Raw genomic sequence first — 19,044 nt, forward strand, 5'->3', positions numbered from 1 at the left:
ACCCCTCTTGCTCTCCAGGCTTCAGGAGAGCCCCATCGCCAGCCCCGCAAACTCGGGGGACAGCGGGAGGCGCAGCGCGCCTTTCCCACTGTCCCCCGACTTGGCTAGAAGGCTGGCGGGGGGGGGGGGGAGAAGCCTGCTCCTCCCCGTCGCCAGCCCCGCAAACAGCTTCCACATGGCTCTGGGTCCCGTTCTGGGGGCTGGGGGAGGGGAAAGCTCTGCTTTCCCCGCCCCCAGCCCCACAAGCTCCCAGAGCGATGGCAGAGCTGCCAAAGCCCGAGCTTCCCCAGCCCCGCGCCTGGGGGGGATAATTTTTCCCCCTTTATTTCCCCCCCCCCAAATCTAGGTGCGTCCTATGGGCCGGTGCGTCCTATAGGGCGAAAAATACGGTATCTTGCCTGGGCTGGATTGGTCCCACAGAGATCCCTCTGGTGTCTTTGGCGTTGCTGACCCCTGATCTAGAATCATGATTCTGTTCTGCGTGGAAAATGTGAACTTGGTCATTGCCAAAATGGATGAATACCTGGTGGTTGTCTGCTCTGGTGACCTCAACTTCACAAAAGATGGTTTGGCGGGGGAAAGTGGAGAGATTCTTGGCTGGAGTTTTATTTAGGCATGATGGACGGATGCTTGGCTGCAGCATCTCCTTGCCTTGCTGATTGGCACTGAGCTAAGTCGTTAGATGTTTGCTAGGTTTACCTCTGAACACATATGGTACTCACATAAGGTCTGATATCTTTTCTGGGCAAAAGATAATAGGGGGGTGTTTGATCTTGCATTGGAGTTAGAAAGAATGAGGAAATGGGGAGGGGGACAGAGATACCATAGATGAAAATCAAATGGAGACTTTTTTTGGCTGACATTCAGCTCTGCAAACTCATGTCAGGCTCAAGAAGCTTTTCATCTTATGTAATGGGGTTGAAAGCAAGTAGTTTTGTTTATTTCGATTTATCTATCCCCCCCCCCCGAGCTGCTTCTTTTTTCTTCTTTTTACTTTACCACAAAGTCCTTTTGCTTCCCCTTGTATGGAAACTGCTTGGAATTCATTTTTCATTTATCCAACAGTCCACAGTTGGGGAATTCCTAGGAGGTGAATAATGAAAAGCTACTGTCTCTTCTGAAAAAGTTTTCATGTTATTGTCGTCATTCCCTGATCCATTACTAGTCTGATAAATATGGATACAAAATTCCACAAGTAGTTGAGAGATCTTTCAAGGAACTGATCCTTAGGAACAAAAAAAACTTTGATTCCAGATATTGCACCAACGTTTTCACGACTGCCGACAGACACCACCGTTACCGAAGGGATGACAGCGGTTTTAAGATGTGATGTCTCAGGAGCACCAAAGCCTGCCATTGCATGGAAAAGAGGTAAAGCCTTATTATTCTTTTGGGAAATCACTCTAATTGCTGCTGCTCACCAAGAAGAATTAGCATAGCATTAGCGTTTTCATGCACTGCAAATCAGAGAATTGAAGCTGTTCTCACATGGTGTTTTTCAGGCAACCAGGTTTTGGCCAGCGGCTCCATTCAGATCCCCAGGTTCCTCCTCCTCGAATCCGGAGGGCTTCAGATCGCCCCAGTCTTTGCTCGGGATGCTGGTGACTATACCTGCTGCGCAGTCAACTCTGAAGGATTCCTAAATGCTTCCGCTGCTCTCACCGTGTGGAGTAAGGACCATGTTTGTTTTGGAGTTTAATATTAATCAAGGCTTAATCAGTTCTCATTGTGCCCTCAGGAAACCAATTACAACATTTCCATTTCATGGTGTGTATGTGTGGAAGGGAGGGGGTGAATAATTTAATAGAAATTATGTTTGTGGATTTTAGAGCTGATTTGGAGAGATCTACAAGGGAGAGTGTTCATTTGACATCTTTGCATTTCAAAACAGACATTAAGTTTCACCAAAGCCATCCTAATGTACACAGCTGGAGATATCTGCAGATTATTTCAGTAATTCATGCACTACGAGGCATGGCTGCTACCTGTACATTCTCATTGTGTCATCCTGATAACATGCAACTGATACACATATCATGTGGTTGTAGGAGAAGCTAATAATCTCCACTGGAAGTTCCCTTCTGAACAGGCTGCACTGTATAGTATGCCAGTTCATTTTAATGTCCTGCTTAAACCTTTTAAATTTGATTTAATTGCATCACACACTGTATGCACAGCAACAAGAATGAAACTGTTATATAACCCAAGGGGTAGAACAGAAAAATCCAGCACTCTCAGACATGGTGCTTAATGGTGTCTGATGTTCACACTTACCGTTTGACTCTTGTTCCTTGTACAGAAATCTCTTCTGGCATTATGGTGTATTATTGCTTCTGGAAAATGGGACTTTGCTCCCATTTTCCATTTATCTTCCTTTTCTTGCACCTGGATTCAGCTGATGTGATCTGTGGCTTTCCCCTTTATATGTTGAGGCATTAGGGAGAACCTTCTGTGCCTTAATTACTCGCTGCAATGACCTCCATTTCCTGGTCATATTTGAATGACGGGGATTTAACAACATTTGGGTAAATGTCATCTCTTATGTGTGTAGAATATTATGGAAAAGTTTGTGTCTTTGGAGCCACTTGATCTGATTCTTCCCGTCTTTCTCCTCATATCCGCAACCAGCTTTGCATGGATGTGTTGCTTGGGTGTTGTCCAGCCTTTCCACCTACCGTATTTTTCGCCCTATAGGACGCACTTTTTCCCCTCCAAAAATGAAGGGGAAATGTGTGTGTGTCCTATGGGGCGAATGCAGGCTTTCGCTGAAGCCTGGAGAGTGAGAGGGTTCAGTGCGCACCGACCCCTCTCGCTCTCCAGGCTTCAGGAAGCTACCAGCAAGCCTTGCAAGCCCGGTGGGATGTCCCGCGGGCTCGCAAAGCTTGTGGGCAGCAGCCTGCAGCCCCACAAGCTCGGGGGATAGGGGGGTGGCGGAGCGCCACCACCCCGCTATTCCCCAACCTGATCTGGAGGCTGGGGGGGGAGAAGCAAGCTTGCTTCTCCCCCCGCCAGCCCCACAAACTCGGGGGACAGCGGGGCAAGCTGTCCCTGAAGGCAGAAGAGGGAGACGGAGCGCTCTGTCTCCCTCTTCTAGCTTGGGGATGGCTGCGCAAACCTGGGGGGGAGGGGGAATAAAATTTTTTCCCTTGATTTCCCCCCCCAAAAAACCTAGGTACGTCCTATGGGCCGGTGCGTCCTATAGGGCGAAAAATACGGCATTTTGAAGCTTTTGAAGGCTGTACAAATGAGCTAACACACACCGCTCTATGGTTTAACATGAAACAATCACAGGGATGATTAACAATGTAGCATTTACTCCTTTATGGCCTCCAGTCAAAAAGAGACGGAGTCTAAGAAAATAATGTAGGTCTCCCTAGTGGGATTTTTGATCTTGGAAGCCTCCATGCCTTTCCACGTGAAACTGCTTTTTCAATCTCCCTGCCTCCTTTTAAAACAAGGGTTGGAAGTGAACTGAAGCAATCTGAGCTCTTGCCTCCAGCCCAGTCCTCCTCTTCCTCATTTTGGAGAACTAGAGTATCCTAAAGGGCAAACTCTCTGGCCTGAAGATCAGCATTTCTCCTGCGTCCCATGGCCTCCCATCTGATGTGCTCCTTGCACCGTTAGACTGGTGAGCTAGAGAGAGAGGAACAGAGTGAGAGTCAAAGCTCTGGTGCTGTGGCATCAGGTCCAGTGCGCTCCTGCGTGCCAGTCTCTGGCTCAGCAGACCCCTGATCACCAGCATCTCACTCAGAGATGCTTAGGGGGCAACACAGTAGCCTCCGGCTCAGTGTCCTGGTCATGACTGGATTCTGAGATCATAAAAGAGGGGCTGTTACTGAAGAACCAAAACAGCAAAGTCCCCTTGGCTGTGCAGAACAAGCTCCTGCCAAAGAATGCAATATTTTCCTATATTAATCCCAGCTTCTGAACTGGCTGGTTGTCCAAACGCCTCTTTATGTGCTGGTAAACCTAAGCACTGCCTGTGCTGTTCTGGTCCCAAACAGGAGTCTCACTGGGCCCAGCAAGGCAGGTCAGTTGTTGCAGCATCATGATGAGGTCCGAGTGGGCAATTTAGGAGGACTAGAGGTGAAATAAGGGCTTTTGAGCTTCTGCCTCCAGTTCAGGTCTGCTGGGCTCCACTCCACTTGGACAACTTGAAGGGAGTCTGACTTGGGGGGGGGGCACTTCTTTGATCCACCGCCTCTTCCTGTGTAGAGCCAAACAGATAAAATGTTCCGGAAGGCCTATAAATGCCATCTTTGTAGTGAAGATAACTTGAGGACTTATTGTTAGTTGCTGCAAGAATGAGCTTGTATATGTTTATCTGCTTTGAAGCTTCAGTTTTGCTCCAGGAGAGGCTTCTCATGCTGCCTGCCTGTGAGCTATTCCCTTTTCTGAGAGATGGATACAAACTGGTCTCTAAGGTAGGAGTGAGATGATTGGGCTATTGATGCCAGCCTATGTAGCTTGTTCTGTGTATAAGAAACACTTAACCTATTGGCACTTTGTGGACAAGTCATGACAATGTCCTGCTGTTTTGGCACCCAGGTCTGTAAAGGCAGCAGGGTTCTGTGGGCTGTGTTGTAAGTCTACACCTTCCTTTAATAAAGCACTAGAACTGGCCATTCTGACATTTTTGACACCTGTCTTTGGTATCCCTGCACCAAACCACCCACACAGACACTCCTTTGGGCCTGCAAATCAGAACCTTCCAAATAGTGAGGCATTGCATGAGGCACTCTGTTCATCAGGTCCAGGAGCAGGCTTTAGTTTGATATGGGCCCCAGTGTTGCCAGTGGCGGAGCTTCATGTTCCAGCACCAGGGGCGTGGCTGGTGCGCATCCTGGGAGCGTGGCGTGCATCCCGGGGGCATGACACACTGCCCTCAAGATAGTGGCGCACATCCTGGGGGTGTGGCACCTGGTGTGGGGGGCAGCCATGACATGACGGCACCCCACCAGGATCATGGTGCCTGGGGCGGTGTGCTCCCACTGCCCCTCTCTTCCTCCGCCAGTGAGTGTCGCAGGATCCGATTTCACAACCTCCTGTTTGCCAGTCTCAGAGCCAGGAACCTGGTCCATTTCTTCAGCCAGTGTCCTTGCAACCTCTTATTCTGTGCCCTGATCACTGCTGAACTCTGACACCACAGCACACATAGGCACTATTGCTCTTTAAGCCCCAGAATGCACAGCTGCTACCTGAATGACGGATGCAAGCCAATAGTCTGGTCCAGCTAGCTTTTCAGCTTTGAGCTCAGCTGATATTCCACAAACTGCATGTTGCAAAGCATCCTCAAGAGATGCAGTTGCATAGGAGAAAAGATGCTTCCCTGTCAGTCATTTCCCTCTGAAACTTCCTCCCAGTTGTCCTCTCTTCACCTCACCAGTATTGTAGACCTGGATTTATTCTGGGGTGGGGGGTGGGGGGTAGTTTTATTTCTCCCTGTAACTCCAAGAGATAATTTCCTGGGACATTTTGCTATTCAAAGTAAAAAACACATTAAGAGCCTGTGTAAGTATACAGTCCTTCTCTCCTGAAGGTGGCTAAGACATCAGGAGCCAGCCTTGGTCATATCTGCTTTCTTCCCACTCTTTCCTCTCCCTGGACTGAATTATCTCCCACTGCTGCAATAGCAATTAAAGGAAATATCTTCATCATTAACATCATAACTGCAGCTGGTTCTTCTTAACGCAGGATCTGAAACTCACTTTGAGCTGTTGTTTCAGACTCCACTTACTTGGGAACTGTGGTTTGCATTTACCATGATTAAAAATCACTGTGACAATTTCCCTAAACTGTGGTTATGCTGCGAGTAGGAGAGCCAGTCTACAGCAGGGGTCTGCAACCCGCGACTCCGGAGCCGCATGTGGCTCTTCTACATCTTTGCTGCGGCTCCGGGGCGGATACTAGCGAGGGGAGGAGACGCATTGTGTGCCCCGACACTCCTCACTGTGGCGGGCGCTGTACTGGCTGTGACGTCGCATGGGGGGGGGTGCGTGCGTTAGTCACGCACCGTCCCGATGTCACCTTCCCACCCGCTGTCAGATCGTGGCTCCGGAGATATATTTGTTTTAAATGTCGCAATGGTTTTGCGGCTCCCAGTTGTTGTTTTTTCTTCGGAAACGGGTCCAAGTGGCTCTTTTTGTCTTCAAGGTTGCAGACCCCTGGTCTATGGCAAGGTGGGAGGCTGGCTCCTTAATCATGCTTAAGAAGTGGTTACTTGCCCTAACACATGACAAACACTCTGCTGTAAAATTTACTCTAGGTCTCTTTTTCTAATATTGCTGGGCCCCTGGAATTGGAATCCCGGGGGAAATTAAAGATGGGAAGGGGATGTGATACTGCATTAAACTTTTCCAGTAAACACTGGCTGTGGAGAACTTTGCACTTTCACATATTTGCTAGAGGCAGGGGGATGGAGGAGCAGAAATTTTCTTGTCAGGAATGACAAATGACCTGGCTCTCTGCCTTCAGAGGCCAAACACCCAAGCCAAGATGGAAGTTGGCAATTTTACCTGAACTGTGGGTCGTGTTCTTTTCAGATCGCACTCTTATCGTTCGCCCTCCTGAGGACAGCACTGTTATTAAGGGAACCACCGCGATGCTGCGCTGCGAGGCTGCTCATGACCCAAGAATTTCAATCAGGTTGGTGGTGTCTGCACTTGCTTCTGCCATATATTTGAACTTAATTTTACAAAATGTGGTCACCGTGTTTGGCGAGCTCTTTCCAGGCACCTGGTTTTGTGCTGGTATTCCCAGTGATGGCATCCTCTGGGGTTGCAGGTTGAGCTATTATTCATGTCAAGTCCTTTTTATTTCTCCACTTCAACCTTATATATTATTTACAATGAACTGCGTTCCACTTCATGACTTCAATACAACTACCCATGATTTACTGTCAAGGTTAATACAATATCAATAAAACTGACTTGTCAGAAGCTGATACTTAATGAGAATGAAACCCAAAGTGATTTGAGGGGATTGTAGGAACGTTTGCAGAGAGAGTCTTGAAAATTCCTGAAAGCATCCTTTCTGCTCTTGAACAAAGCGCCAGATCAGCCTTGCAGAAAGTACAATATGTCTTTAAACTGCCAGATTCTACAAGCATGGAGTCAGAGGAATTCCCTCTCTGCTCCTTTGACAGGATGAGCATGTACACAAATGAAAGACAGGCAAATGTAAAGGGGAAAGGCCAAGGAAGGATGCCGCAGTTCCCTTTAGAAAATGTTAAACAACGGCATTTGTGTAAAAGAGAAAGGAAAGACATCAAGTCTTGCATTAAGAAGAGGATGGTATTTTAGAAGCTTTCTCTGCTGTCGCCACCCCCCCCCACTCCCCCCGTTAAGGGCTGGTAGGATTATGACTATGAGCTCTGCTATAGATGGTTTAGAATAGCTCTCTTCTATTAATCATAACATTGAAATCACTTGTGGGAGAAAAGTATTAAATGGATCATGAATAAAAAATCAGAAAGGTTTAAAGCTAAGTATAATTAGCATTTGTGTAGTGTATTTCAAGCATCAAAGATTCTTACATCCAATTCCTCTGTGTTCCTTACAACACCCTTGTATGGCAGGCAAGGGTATATTTTGTGATTCATATACTAAAGGAACTACTACAAATATCCTTCAAATTCACTGTTGTTGTTCTGTTTTGTGTTCTGCAATTTAAATTCAAATATATGCAGGAGGAAACTGTTGTAGCCCTTGGTTATACATTTTGCCTGCCCATGCACCCACCTGTGAACTCTGGCCCTAATCCACAGAAAATTGGGCCCAAGGACACGGGTGGAGCTGTGGGTTAAACCACAGAGCCTAGGACTTGCCGATCAGAAGGTTGGCGGTTCAAATCCCCGTGACGGGGTGAGCTCCCGTTGCTTGGACCCTGCTCCTGCCCACCTAGCAGTTCAAAAGCACGTACAAGTGCAAGTAGATACATAGGTACCCCTCCGGCAGGAAGGTAAACGGTGTTTCTGTGCACTGCTCTGGTTCGCCAGAAGTGGCTTAGTCATGCTGGCCACATGACCCGGAAGCAGTATGCCGGCTCCCTCAGCCAATAAAACGAGATGAGTGCCGCAACCCCAGAGTCGGTCACGACTGGACCTAATGGTCAGGGGTCCCTTTACCTTTTACCTATGCAGGGGCAAAGGCAAGAGGGGAACAAGGCAGGAAATACTGTAGCCTTTCCTGTGACATAGACTCAGTCTAAGAAACTTGGAAAGGAGAAAAAGAGCAATGACAGGTCAGCGGTAGAGAGGCATCCATTAGTAGTACATCTGTTTGCATTGTGTAAACCTCTTATTGCCTTCTATGGTAAAATGTATTTTTTAAATTAAGTAAAAATTGGGTTCTAAGTAGGTTTTCAGACTCTTGAAATATAAATATCTGATACCTGACAGATTCTGGGTGTGAAGCCAAGAGGAGATTCAGGACTAGGTAGGTCTGCAGTGGTACACACTAGTTTCTGAAGGGTCTGAAAGCCTATTTTGGAGTCAAGCACAAAAGTTGTTTATTTGTGTATAGTCTGCAGGTCAACAACAGCACACACATCCAGACGGGGTACTGTATGTCCTTGCCCCCTTGTTTTTCTGTGATCTGAAATCAAACCAAGTACAGCCTGGGTCAGGCTGGCAACCATCACTTCAAACCTGCTTTGTTTAAAAAAGAATAAATGGGAAATTTGCCATTGATTTCTAAGGAGTAGGATTGCACCCTTCACCTTGAACTATCGTACATTTTATTAGTCTTTGCCGGCCTGTCAGACATTCACTGCATCCAAATGAGCCCTTGGTGAAGGTTGCGATTGAGCATCTCTGTTCTACATAGTTATTTAGCTCTGTTTTTACCATATAATTTCAGCACTTGATATTTCATCATTTTTAACGAAATAGACAGCTGACTTTAACGGTCTGAAATACTGTGACAATCAGGTATGTTTGGAAGAAGGACAACGTTGTCATAAATCCATCTAGCAGCTCCCGAATCACCATGGAGAAAGATGGCAGCCTCACCATCAGCCAGACGTGGTCCGGAGACATCGGAGACTACACTTGCGAAGTCACATCCTCTGGAGGAAATGATTCCAGGGTGGCCCGCTTGGAAGTGATGTGAGTATCCCAGGGGCAGGCAGCTTTGAATGAAACTGCAAGTGGTTGGCACCTCCCTCTTATTTTACTCCACTCCCCTGCAACTTTTGCTTTGACTTTTCAATTGTTATAAGAAACACAGCCAGTTCCTTACTTTAGTACAATTGTCTCCAGTGGTATTTAAGCTCGAATCTGATTCACCACACTTACGGTGTTTCCAGATCAGGGAAACTGGCTAGGCCAAAGAGGGCCAGCCCAAGCAGTTTATTATTGCTGTAGTTTTCCAGGCTCCCTCATATGAGCCTGCTCAGAACACAGAACATGCAGTTCCAGGTAATTCATTAGGCTGAGTCCCAGGTGGCAGACATGAGCTTCAAGCCCTGGAGTCCCTGACCAGGGTCTGAATTTGACCAGGGATTTCCTTAGAGAGAGCATTCCCCATAGTAGCCCTGCAGTTCTGGGACTCTGCCAACTGGGTTCTGTCACATCACCACAGGCCTTTGGGAAAGATCTGATTCACAACCACACCCAACACCCACCCCATTCTTGATGGCTTTTACTTGAAGGCTTAAAAAAAATGTTCTGCTTCCTTGTTGGTTTGGAGTTTGTTTTAATTCTGGACTGGATGTTTGGTTATTGTTTTCTGGCTTTTATTATTTTCCTGGTTCCCCCCCCCCTTTTTTTTTTTTTTTTTTTTGCTTTCTGAGTAATTCATATTTTTGTTTTACACTTGTTTTGTATTGGTTTTTTTTAATGGAAGCCGCCTTGAGAAACCTTTTACTCTCCAAGGCAGCATATAAGCAGGTTTTTTAAAAATAATAATAATGATATGCTCTGTTGAGACCTATGAAATTGAAAAGGGCCTGCCTTGATTGTTCTTTCTTGGCTGAACTGATCCCTAAGCTCTGATGGAAGTGGAATGTGAGTGAGGCAGTCAGTCTTGTTGAGCAAGAGAAGGTGATATTCTAATATGACTGACGCTTAGAGTAAACCTGCGTACTAATATTTTTTGGAAAGCCATCTGTTTCTGCCGTCTGCTTGTACCTAATCTTTTCTTGGAGAAGATGCCTTGAGGCTGCTTCTTCAGCCCTGCTGTCTAACGTGCTCATTTCTGAGATTTTGTTACATCCATCTTGGTTTCATTACAGCATCACCTCTTCAGTGCGAAGCCTGTTCTGAAGCCATCCATTTTTACATCCTCTCCTTTGGTTCTTATCCTGGAGTGCATTTTATGCTGCTGGTAGAAATCCAGGGCTGAGGAGAAAATTCCAAACAGATTGCTACCTCCCGTACTTAATTTGTTGTCTCTTGTGCCTCTTTAGGGACTTTGGTGCAAGGACGGGTCTGGCTTTAAAATTGTGACACTGAAGCCAAAAGGCCAATGTCTGCTGAGAGCATTTAACTGTGAAAGGCCACTCCAGGCCCTTGAACTCTTACCATCCTTTGTAATCACCATCAGGGGCCAACCAAGGTCTAAAGTTGGGAGGGTTTACCAGCCTGCTACCTGTGATTATTTTAACTGGAGACACCAGAAGTTAAACCTGGGATCTTCTGCAAACCAAGCATGTGTTTTGTCTCTATGCTGAGATTCCTGCCAATGACACCAAACATTCACGGTCAGGGCTCTGGTGGGGTCTTCCTTTCTCTCCCACAGCCCACTTCCTTTCCCATAGTTTCTGTTCTTCCCAAACCTCTCAAATGTGAAACAAGTCAGGTGGCAGGAGTCATTTCATGGTCATACACCCCCCAAAATGTTGTCTCAGAATCATCATCACGGGCAATTTATAGGAGCATCAGAAAGAAGTGACTAGATGCCAGCATCAGGCAAACAATGCAAACTAAACACAGTTTGAATGTGTCCATTATTAAGTGAGAGTTAATAATAGTGATTCTCACAGATGTATAGTAACGAAACTCCAAATGACACCCTGTTAAAAAACCATCTTGTTGTGGTTTCCATCTCCATATATTCCTTAAATTGCACTGACTGCCTCTTCCCATTTGTACTTTTTATTTTGCATGCTTCATCTAAGTGAGAACAATCGGAAAGAAGTCAGGCAGAAAGCAGATTATCTTTTCCACACAATAGAGAAGGGTGGTTTTTTCTTTCTTTTAGTAATTTCCGGCTTTTCTGGTGGGCTGTTATCCAAGAGAGAAAAATTACTCCTATTTCATAATGTACCTGCAATGGGGGGAAACACACACATGTATACACAAACACATACACAAATCTCTTTCCCCATCAAACACAATGCATGTCCCTATATGGAACACAGGTTTGAGATCCTCAATTTTTCTTTGGGTCAGATCCATAGGCAAATTTGGTGTTATGCAAGTGAAATTGAAATGTCTTCCCCAGAGTATGTTCAAGTTTCTCTCAAATCGTTACTGACAAAAAACTGTTAGGAGGGTTAGGATTAGGGTTATGAGAAATTTTAAGTGCTAATGCAGAATGAACATCTGTGGAGGGGCTTGAACACAGTGTTAAAAGCACATGCTTGGCATGCAGAAGGCATCAAGTTCAATCCCCAGAATCTGAAGGTGATGTTTAGAAAGTTCCCTGCCTGTAACTGAGAGCAGCTGCCAGTCAGTGCAGATGGATCAATGGTATGATCCTGAAATGCGCTCCGGGTGCGGATTCCTTTGAGTTTGATCCTAAATCTGCAGTTAGTGCAGAATGCTGCTGCGGCACAATTGTTGACAGGAGTGAGCGCTTGCCAGCATATAACACCTTTGCTAAGAGAGGTGCTCTAGTTGCCAATCTGCTACCAAACAAGGTTCAAGGTGTTACTATTAGTGTATAAAGCCCTTAATGACTCAGGACAGGTTTACCTGGGAGATCACCTTACCCAAATAGGCTCACTCAACCACTTCAATCTGCAGAACTAGCCCTGTTACAGGAGTCTCAAAACACCTCTTCCACACCTGTCAGAAATCCATCTCCCACGCTTTGGAACTCCCTTCCTCTTGACATCACGCAGGTGCCTTCACTGTACTCCTTTTGGCACCTGCTAATAAACATTTTTGCTTAGGCGAGCCTACCCAGGTATACAGACTTTTTGCATGTGTTTTGATCTGTGTTTAGCTCATCACTGATTTTTTAAAATCATCTTTTTGTTTTGATGTTTTTCTTTGTTTTTACAATCAAGTGGTATATAGATTTTATGAAATAGATAACATTCCACATAAATCTGCTTCCTGCAGTGGCGTCGCGAGGGGGGTGGGGGTGGGCGGTTTGGCCCAGGTGCCATGTCTGGGGTGTGTGTGTGACAAGAACACACCCCATGGGGTGCTCGCCCTGCCGCCCCTGGGCATGGTGGCACAAGCAGCCATCGCACCGCCACAGCCACATGTGGAGGATCCTCCATTCGCGGCTGCAGCCTGAGCGCTGTACGGACGGTGGTGGGATGCCTCCGTCACCGCTACAGCTGCAAGCGTAGCATCCCGCCACCGCCCGTACGGCTCTTGGGTGTCGCCAGTGGCAAACCGCTATGTACAACGCATATGCAGTGTCACAGGCGTGCACTGTGTGTAGCGACGCCACACATGCACTGTACATAGGAGTTTGCCACCGGTGACACTGGAGTGCCATACGGATGGCAGCGGGATCTGTCCGCCGGCGGCAGGAGCTGCTTATGACAAGCTGTGCCCCCCCCCAGCCTCTCTACCTCCCCGGCTCGCCATAAGTGGCTCCTGCATTGCTGCTTTACAGTGAGCCGGGAAGTGAGGGAAGGGGAAGGACGTGAGCCGTGGCTCCCAAGAGGACGAGTGCCCCGGCAAAGCGTCATAGCTCCCCCCTTCCCCCGACGGCTCAGGGTACTTGGGAGTCGTGGCAGTGGAGGCGCAGAGGCGTGGGGGGGCGGGAGATGACATTTGGCGCCCACCCGCGACTCCCAAGCCTGCCCCGAGCTGTTGATGGGGGGGGGGGCTGACAAAAAAAAATTCGCACCGGGTACCACCTGGGCTTGCTACGCCTGTGGCTTCCTGTGCTAGAGGAAGGGTTGCCTGCCGCAAGTCCCAGGTTCAGCTCCTGGCAGCTCCAGATAAGGCTGCGAAGGGCCGCTGCCTGCGACGCAGGAGAGGCACAGCTGCAAGTCAGTGCAGGCATGGCTGAGCCAAATAGTCCAGTGGCCTCTGGTTCCTCTGCAGAAAGGAGACCTGAGGGACCGAGGACGCCTTTCCCCTTTAAAATATCCTCCTGCTGAACCACTTACCACAAGTCAAACTTCATGGCAGATTTGGCTTAGACAGTCTTTTGTGACCAGGAAGGAAAGCTTTTTCTCTTCTTCTTTTTCAAATTGACAAGGAGGCTTGCTTAATCTCCTTCGCCTTCTTGGTAATCCTCTCTTCAGTCACAGTCTCTCTAATTACCTGCTGTTGGGCTCTTTTCCCCCCTGAGAAATCTTTCCAAAAACATGCCTAGTTTATTTCCCTTAGCAAATAGCTTGCTTTTAGCTAATTTTGTAAGATACTCTGTGGGTATTTGTTGAGTAAATTTCTTCAGCCATCCTCTGGCAGTCACAAACTGTTTCTCAAACATCAGGGTATTTGTGTCTGCCATGTATCGTTTTTTGAATACCTTACCTTTTTTCCTCCAGCCTCACTACAGCAGTGAAACAGTCCTCTCATGTTTATATAGGAAGGCAAATGGGGACTTTTCTCCAGAGTCCCAGGAGACTGTCACCAACAGTGTACTGTTTTTGATGGTTTAGAGCTTAGACAAGCGCTGAAGCAACTGGTGCGTGTGCATTTTGCAAATGGTTTTAGCACACACATGTGTTTGGGTGATTCTTCACACCATGCTGTAAAAGGATGAGGAACTGTTTAAGAACATGAAGAAGGGTTTGGCTGGGTCAAGCAAACGGTCTTTCTTGTTTCTTAAAGTAGCCAGCTAGATGGCTTCTAAAAGCCCACAAGCAAGGCATGAAAGCCAGTTTTTGGTCTCCAGTGGCATAGGTCTCTCAACCTGGAGGTTTCATCATGACTATGATTGGTAAACATTGCTCCATGAATTTGTCCAATCCTCTTCTAAAGCTTTCCTAGCTAGTGAACATCACCACTTTTTGTGGCAGCAGATTCCAGAAATGAATTCTGCTGTTTTTCTCCTTCTCTCATAATGCTTGAACTTGTGGACATCCAATGAAACTGAGAGCTGGAAGATTCAGGACAGATAAAAGATAGGGCGTCTTCATGCAGCACAGATTTAAACTGCAGAGCTCACTCCCAAAGGAGCAGCGATCGCCGCCAATTTGGGTGGCTTTAAAATAGGATTAGACAAATTCACGGGCGAGGATAAGACTATTGGTGGCTGCTAGCCAGGATAGCTGTACTCGGTCTCCACAACTGGAAGCAGCAATGCTTCTGAATGTCAATTTCTGGGAAATATAGGAGGAGAGAGTGCTCTTGTGTTCAGGTCCTGTTTGCAGATTGACCAGAGGAATCTGGTTGGCTGCTGTGAGAACAAGTTGCTGGACTAGATGGGTCATTGATCTGACCCAGCAGGCTCTTTTGATGTTCTTATGTTCTCTCTATCCTGAATCTCCAACAAAGACTGGAGGTGAACGGGCCTTGGGAGTCTCATCTCCAGCCCCACCCACTTTGGCCTGAAGCCTGAGGTGATTTGATCGCCCACATCCTGGTCTGAAGCGGAGCACTTCTTTGCCTTTTGATGGCCTCCCAAATACCATGCATGGTAGCATGGGAAGCACTCAATTCCTCTGGTGAGTCCATGTTTGGGGACATCTTCTGTGAAAGACCCAACGCAAGGACCAGACCACCAGTTTCAGGAGCCCAATCCAATTTCCCAGCTGGTCATTCAGCAGCCTCTGACTTAGCAATCTTTCCTTCTTGGTTGTGTGTTTGTGTGTGTGTGCAGCTTTGAGGTTTTACCACAATCAACTGGTATATACGGTAAATATTGTGAAATAAATAAATTGTTCTGACATAGAAATAGCCCAATATTGATTCCCCCCCCAATCCCACTTTGACATCCAGTTAGTTTGCAATAATTCCATGGATCTTTAGAGCAAGGAGATTTTAATTTCTTCCCAATGAAAGATGGACAGAACTGTTCGCAATGGTGGTGGTAACTAATTTCTCACCCTCCTCACTCTTAATTTTAGTGTTCTCCTATATGTGACATGGAGGCATTTGTTCAAGAGAGATTAATAATGGTTAACCTCCACTTTTGTGTACAACTGAGAGACCAATACATTTCCTTGCTCGAGAGGTGCTTTTCAGTTGTAAACGATCCTTTCTGGCGAGAGATGTTTCTTGCATGCTCATTTCCTCTGCCTCCAGGGACTTCTGTATATAAGCATCATCATGTGCTGGCAGTTGCTGAGTTCAGAAGGCAACAGTTCATTGCTGTCAGAGCTGCTACCAGGTCCCAGCTCACATAGGACCACGCCACACAGCGTCCACTTTAAAAGAGTCTTTATTGAGTTACAGGTTTCATTTCCGAACTGCAGCGTGCAGCTCTACACCTTCTGCCCTAGGTCGGCGAAGACCCATCTGAGTCCCCGCCTCTTGCACACCAGCTTAATACCCTAGCCTTGCTCCACCTCCTTCGCCTCTCCCTACGTCTCTGGGTCCTTCTGCCCCCCTGGGACTCCTCCCTTCTACTCTCCTCTGACGCTGACCCCCCTGATCCTTCCGCTTCCTTTCGGCGGGCTTTGGGACCTGGCTCACTCTCCGGGCTGCTTACTGCTCCAGCTTCCGCTGCATTTGAACTTGGCGCGCGCGCCCAACTCTCTACTTTCCTCTTGACCGTTGCCTCGCTCTCTGAGGAGGGCGTGACCACCCCTGACTCGTGCCCTCCCTCCTGCTGACGGCCTCCGGAACCCGATGCCTGGCTGCCTTCCTCCCTGCTGCTCTCAGTCTTGAGCGTGGGTCCCGACTTCCAGCTGCTGCTCTCTGAATCTCCTCTGTTCCCTTCCTCCTGGGGTGTCCCCCCGGATCCCCCCCTTGCTCTGCTCACTGGGGCTCCCTTTTGGGAGTCCTCTGACTCACTGCTTAGGCTTGGAGATCTCGGGTCGTCATCATCACTCATTCTCCCTTCGGCTTCCTCCCCCTCGCTCTCTGTTTCCACCCTTCTCTGCGTCTCTGCTTCTGAACCCCTGACATCCATCCCCCCCTCGAAGCCCCCCCTTCCCCCCTCCCCGCTGTCAGGTGTGGGTGCTGGGTGCTCCATCATCATGGGAGGGAATGCTGGATACAGGTCGCTCCCCGTGGGTGGCCGCCAACTGAAAACCTCCGAGTCTTCCCCCTCGCGGTCGTCGACGTTGACTTGTTGCTCTTCCATCTCTGTACCGCCGTGCTCGAACCCGAGGTCCTCCCCGAACACGTCCATGTCAGTCTCTGCGTCGGTCGCTCGACCTGGCATCTCCAGCCACTTCCTGCGCCATTGCTCCTCTGGTCGATCGTCCCACCAATACGAGTTGCCTGATGCCGAACCTGCCGGTGAACCTTCTGGGGAACGGGTGCTCCGTGCGGGTTCCCCTTCTGAGTCGAATCCATGGAACGTGCTGGAAGAAAGTGTGGGTGTGAACAACCAGTCGTCGAAGAAGCTCGCTGGCATGGGTTTGTGTGGGAAGAGGGCATGAAACTCGTCCTTGAGCAGGGGTTCCTCCAAAGCGTAGTCTGGTACCCAGCTATTGGCGCTGGCCCGGGTGCCCTCTCTGGCTAAGAGGTATTCGACTCCCTCCTCCCCCCATCTGGAGTCCAAAATCTCCGTGACCTCGTTGATGTGGTCCTGGTGCTTCACCCCCCGCGTCTCCGTCCGTTCCCGGAGCGGACTTGGCGCCGTCCCTGGCTCCTGGAACCTGTGAGGTGCCTTGTAGGGAGTGAGCACCGACCTGTGGAACACCGGATGCATTCTGGAACCCTCCGGCAGCGCCAGTCGGAAGGCTACCGGGTTGATCTGCGCTTCGACTTGGTACGGACCGATCTGCTTGTGCCCCAACTTCTTCTTGGCAAGTGACCTGGTCGGCACTGCGTGGGCTGCCAACCAGACCCAGTCTCCCACTTGGATCACTTCGCCAACCCGCCTGTGCTTGTCAGCTTGCACCTTGTAGGCGTGCTTAGCTAGCTCCAGCTGCCGTCTGAGTTGATCGTGGACCGCCTGCAGCTCTGACGCGAACGCGTCCGCCGTCTGTGGTTCTCCTTCCCCCACTCTCTCCAGTCCCGGGAAGGTTCTGGGATGCCTCCCATTGTTGGCAAAGAACGGCGTCACTCCTGTGGACACGTGCTTCGTGTTGTTGTAAGCGAACTCGGCTAGCGGCAGGTAATCCACCCACGTCGCAGGCTGTTGATTGGCATAGCATCTCAGGTACTGCTGCATGATGGCATTGACCCTCTCTGCTTGCCCGTTGGTCTGCGGGTGTCTTGCTGATGCCAGATTGACCTTGACATTTAGAAAACCCATCAGCTTCTGCCAGAAAGACGAGATGAACTGGCGTCCGCGGTCGGACAGGATAGACCGTGGCAGGCCATGCACTTTGAACACGTGATCTATGAACAGTTTGGCGGTTTGTTCCGCCGTGGCCACCTTCGCACACGGAATGAAATGTGCCATCTTGGTGAACAAGTCCACCACCACTAGCACAGCTGTCTTGCCTCTCGAGCTGGGTAAATCCGTCACAAAGTCCAGGGCCACCCTCTCCCACGGTTCAAACGGCGTTTGCAGCGGTTCTAACAGTCCCGCCGGTGGTCTGTGTACCGGCTTGGCCCTCTGGCAGGTGTCGCACCTCGCGACGTAGTCCGCGACCTCCCCTCTCAGCCTGGGCCACCAGAAGTCTCTCGCGACTAATTCCATCGTTTTCTCTGTGCCAAAGTGACCGGCCGTGGGTGCGTCGTGCAACTGTTGCAGTACCTTGGCGCGAAGGTCGTCTCCTGGTACATAGACAGCCCCTTTGCGTAGGAGCAAGCCGTCCCGCACCTGGAACTCGTCCGTGGTAGCCGTGCCTCTGAGCAGTTCCGCCATCTTGTCCTGTGCGAATGAGTCGTCCCGCAATGCACGTCGCACCGCATCCAGGTCTACTGTAGCTGAGGCACACGCCCACGCCGTCGGTGCGAAGATGTGCATGGCCGCCGCTGGCGTCACCTCTTCTAGGTATTGCGGTTTTCGGGACAGTGCATCCGCCATGATGTTGGTGTCGCCTGGGACGTACTCTATTCGGAAATTGAAGTCAGCAAAGAACTCCGCCCAACGTATCTGCCTCTGGTTCAGGAACTGAGCCGTGCGCCAGTGCTCCAGATTCTTGTGGTCCGTGCAGACCTGCACCGTGTGCTTGGCGCCGATTAGGAAGTGTCTCCACGCCTTGAAAGCTGCATGAATGGCTAGCAACTCCCTGTCCCAGATGGTGTAGTTCTGCTCCGACTTGCTGAGCTTTCTGGAGTAGAACGCTCCCGGCCGCCACACCCCCTGCGGGTCTCGCTGCAGCAGAACAGCTCCCACGGCTCTGTCTGACGTGTCTGTCTCTACCCTCAACGGTTTACTGGGGTCGATATGCAGCAGTTGCTTCTCCGATGCGAAGAGACGCTTGAGCGCTTGAAAGGACTGCTCCGCCTGCTCCGTCCAGATGAATTTCTTTTTTTTGGAGCTGAGCGTGTCCGTAATTGCTGCCGTCTGCATCGCGAACCCCTTGATAAACTTGCGATAGAAGTTGGCGAAGCCGACAAACCGCTGGACCTCCTTCCGGTTGCGCGGGCTCTTCCAATCCAATACCGCACGAACCTTGGTGCTGTCCATGGCTATCCCCTTGTCCGACAACTTGTATCCCAGGAAATCCACCTCCTTCGTGTCGAACTGGCACTTCTCCAGCTTGGCGTACAGTCTATGTTGTTGCAACCTGCTGAGCACCTCCCTCACGTCTCGGTCGTGAGCTTGCTGCGAGTCCGAGAAAATCAGGATGTCATCCAGGAAGCAGACGCATGTCTTGTAGAGGAGTCCCTCCAAC

The 19,044-nt window shown here is 49.1% G+C and overlaps 1 protein-coding gene across 7 annotated transcripts in view; it reads left to right on the plus strand.

The window, feature by feature from the left end:
- SDK1 (sidekick cell adhesion molecule 1) overlaps positions 1-19,044 on the plus strand; it is a 605,542-nt gene that overhangs the window by 370,938 nt on the left and 215,560 nt on the right. For 5 of the 7 annotated variants that reach the window (XM_082199580.1, XM_082199584.1, XM_082199585.1 and 2 more), the window contains 4 exons: positions 1,255-1,371; positions 1,503-1,670; positions 6,543-6,645; positions 8,930-9,106. In XM_082199580.1, the coding sequence (XP_082055706.1) occupies positions 1,255-1,371; positions 1,503-1,670; positions 6,543-6,645; positions 8,930-9,106 (565 nt within the window). The remainder of the gene's footprint in view (positions 1-1,254; positions 1,372-1,502; positions 1,671-6,542; positions 6,646-8,929; positions 9,107-19,044) is intronic. The other 2 variants (XM_082199581.1, XM_082199582.1) reach the window with 2 other exon arrangements.

Source organism: Podarcis vaucheri, assembly GCF_965113315.1.
Source record: "Podarcis vaucheri genome assembly, chromosome: 14".
NCBI lineage: Eukaryota > Metazoa > Chordata > Lepidosauria > Squamata > Lacertidae > Podarcis > Podarcis vaucheri.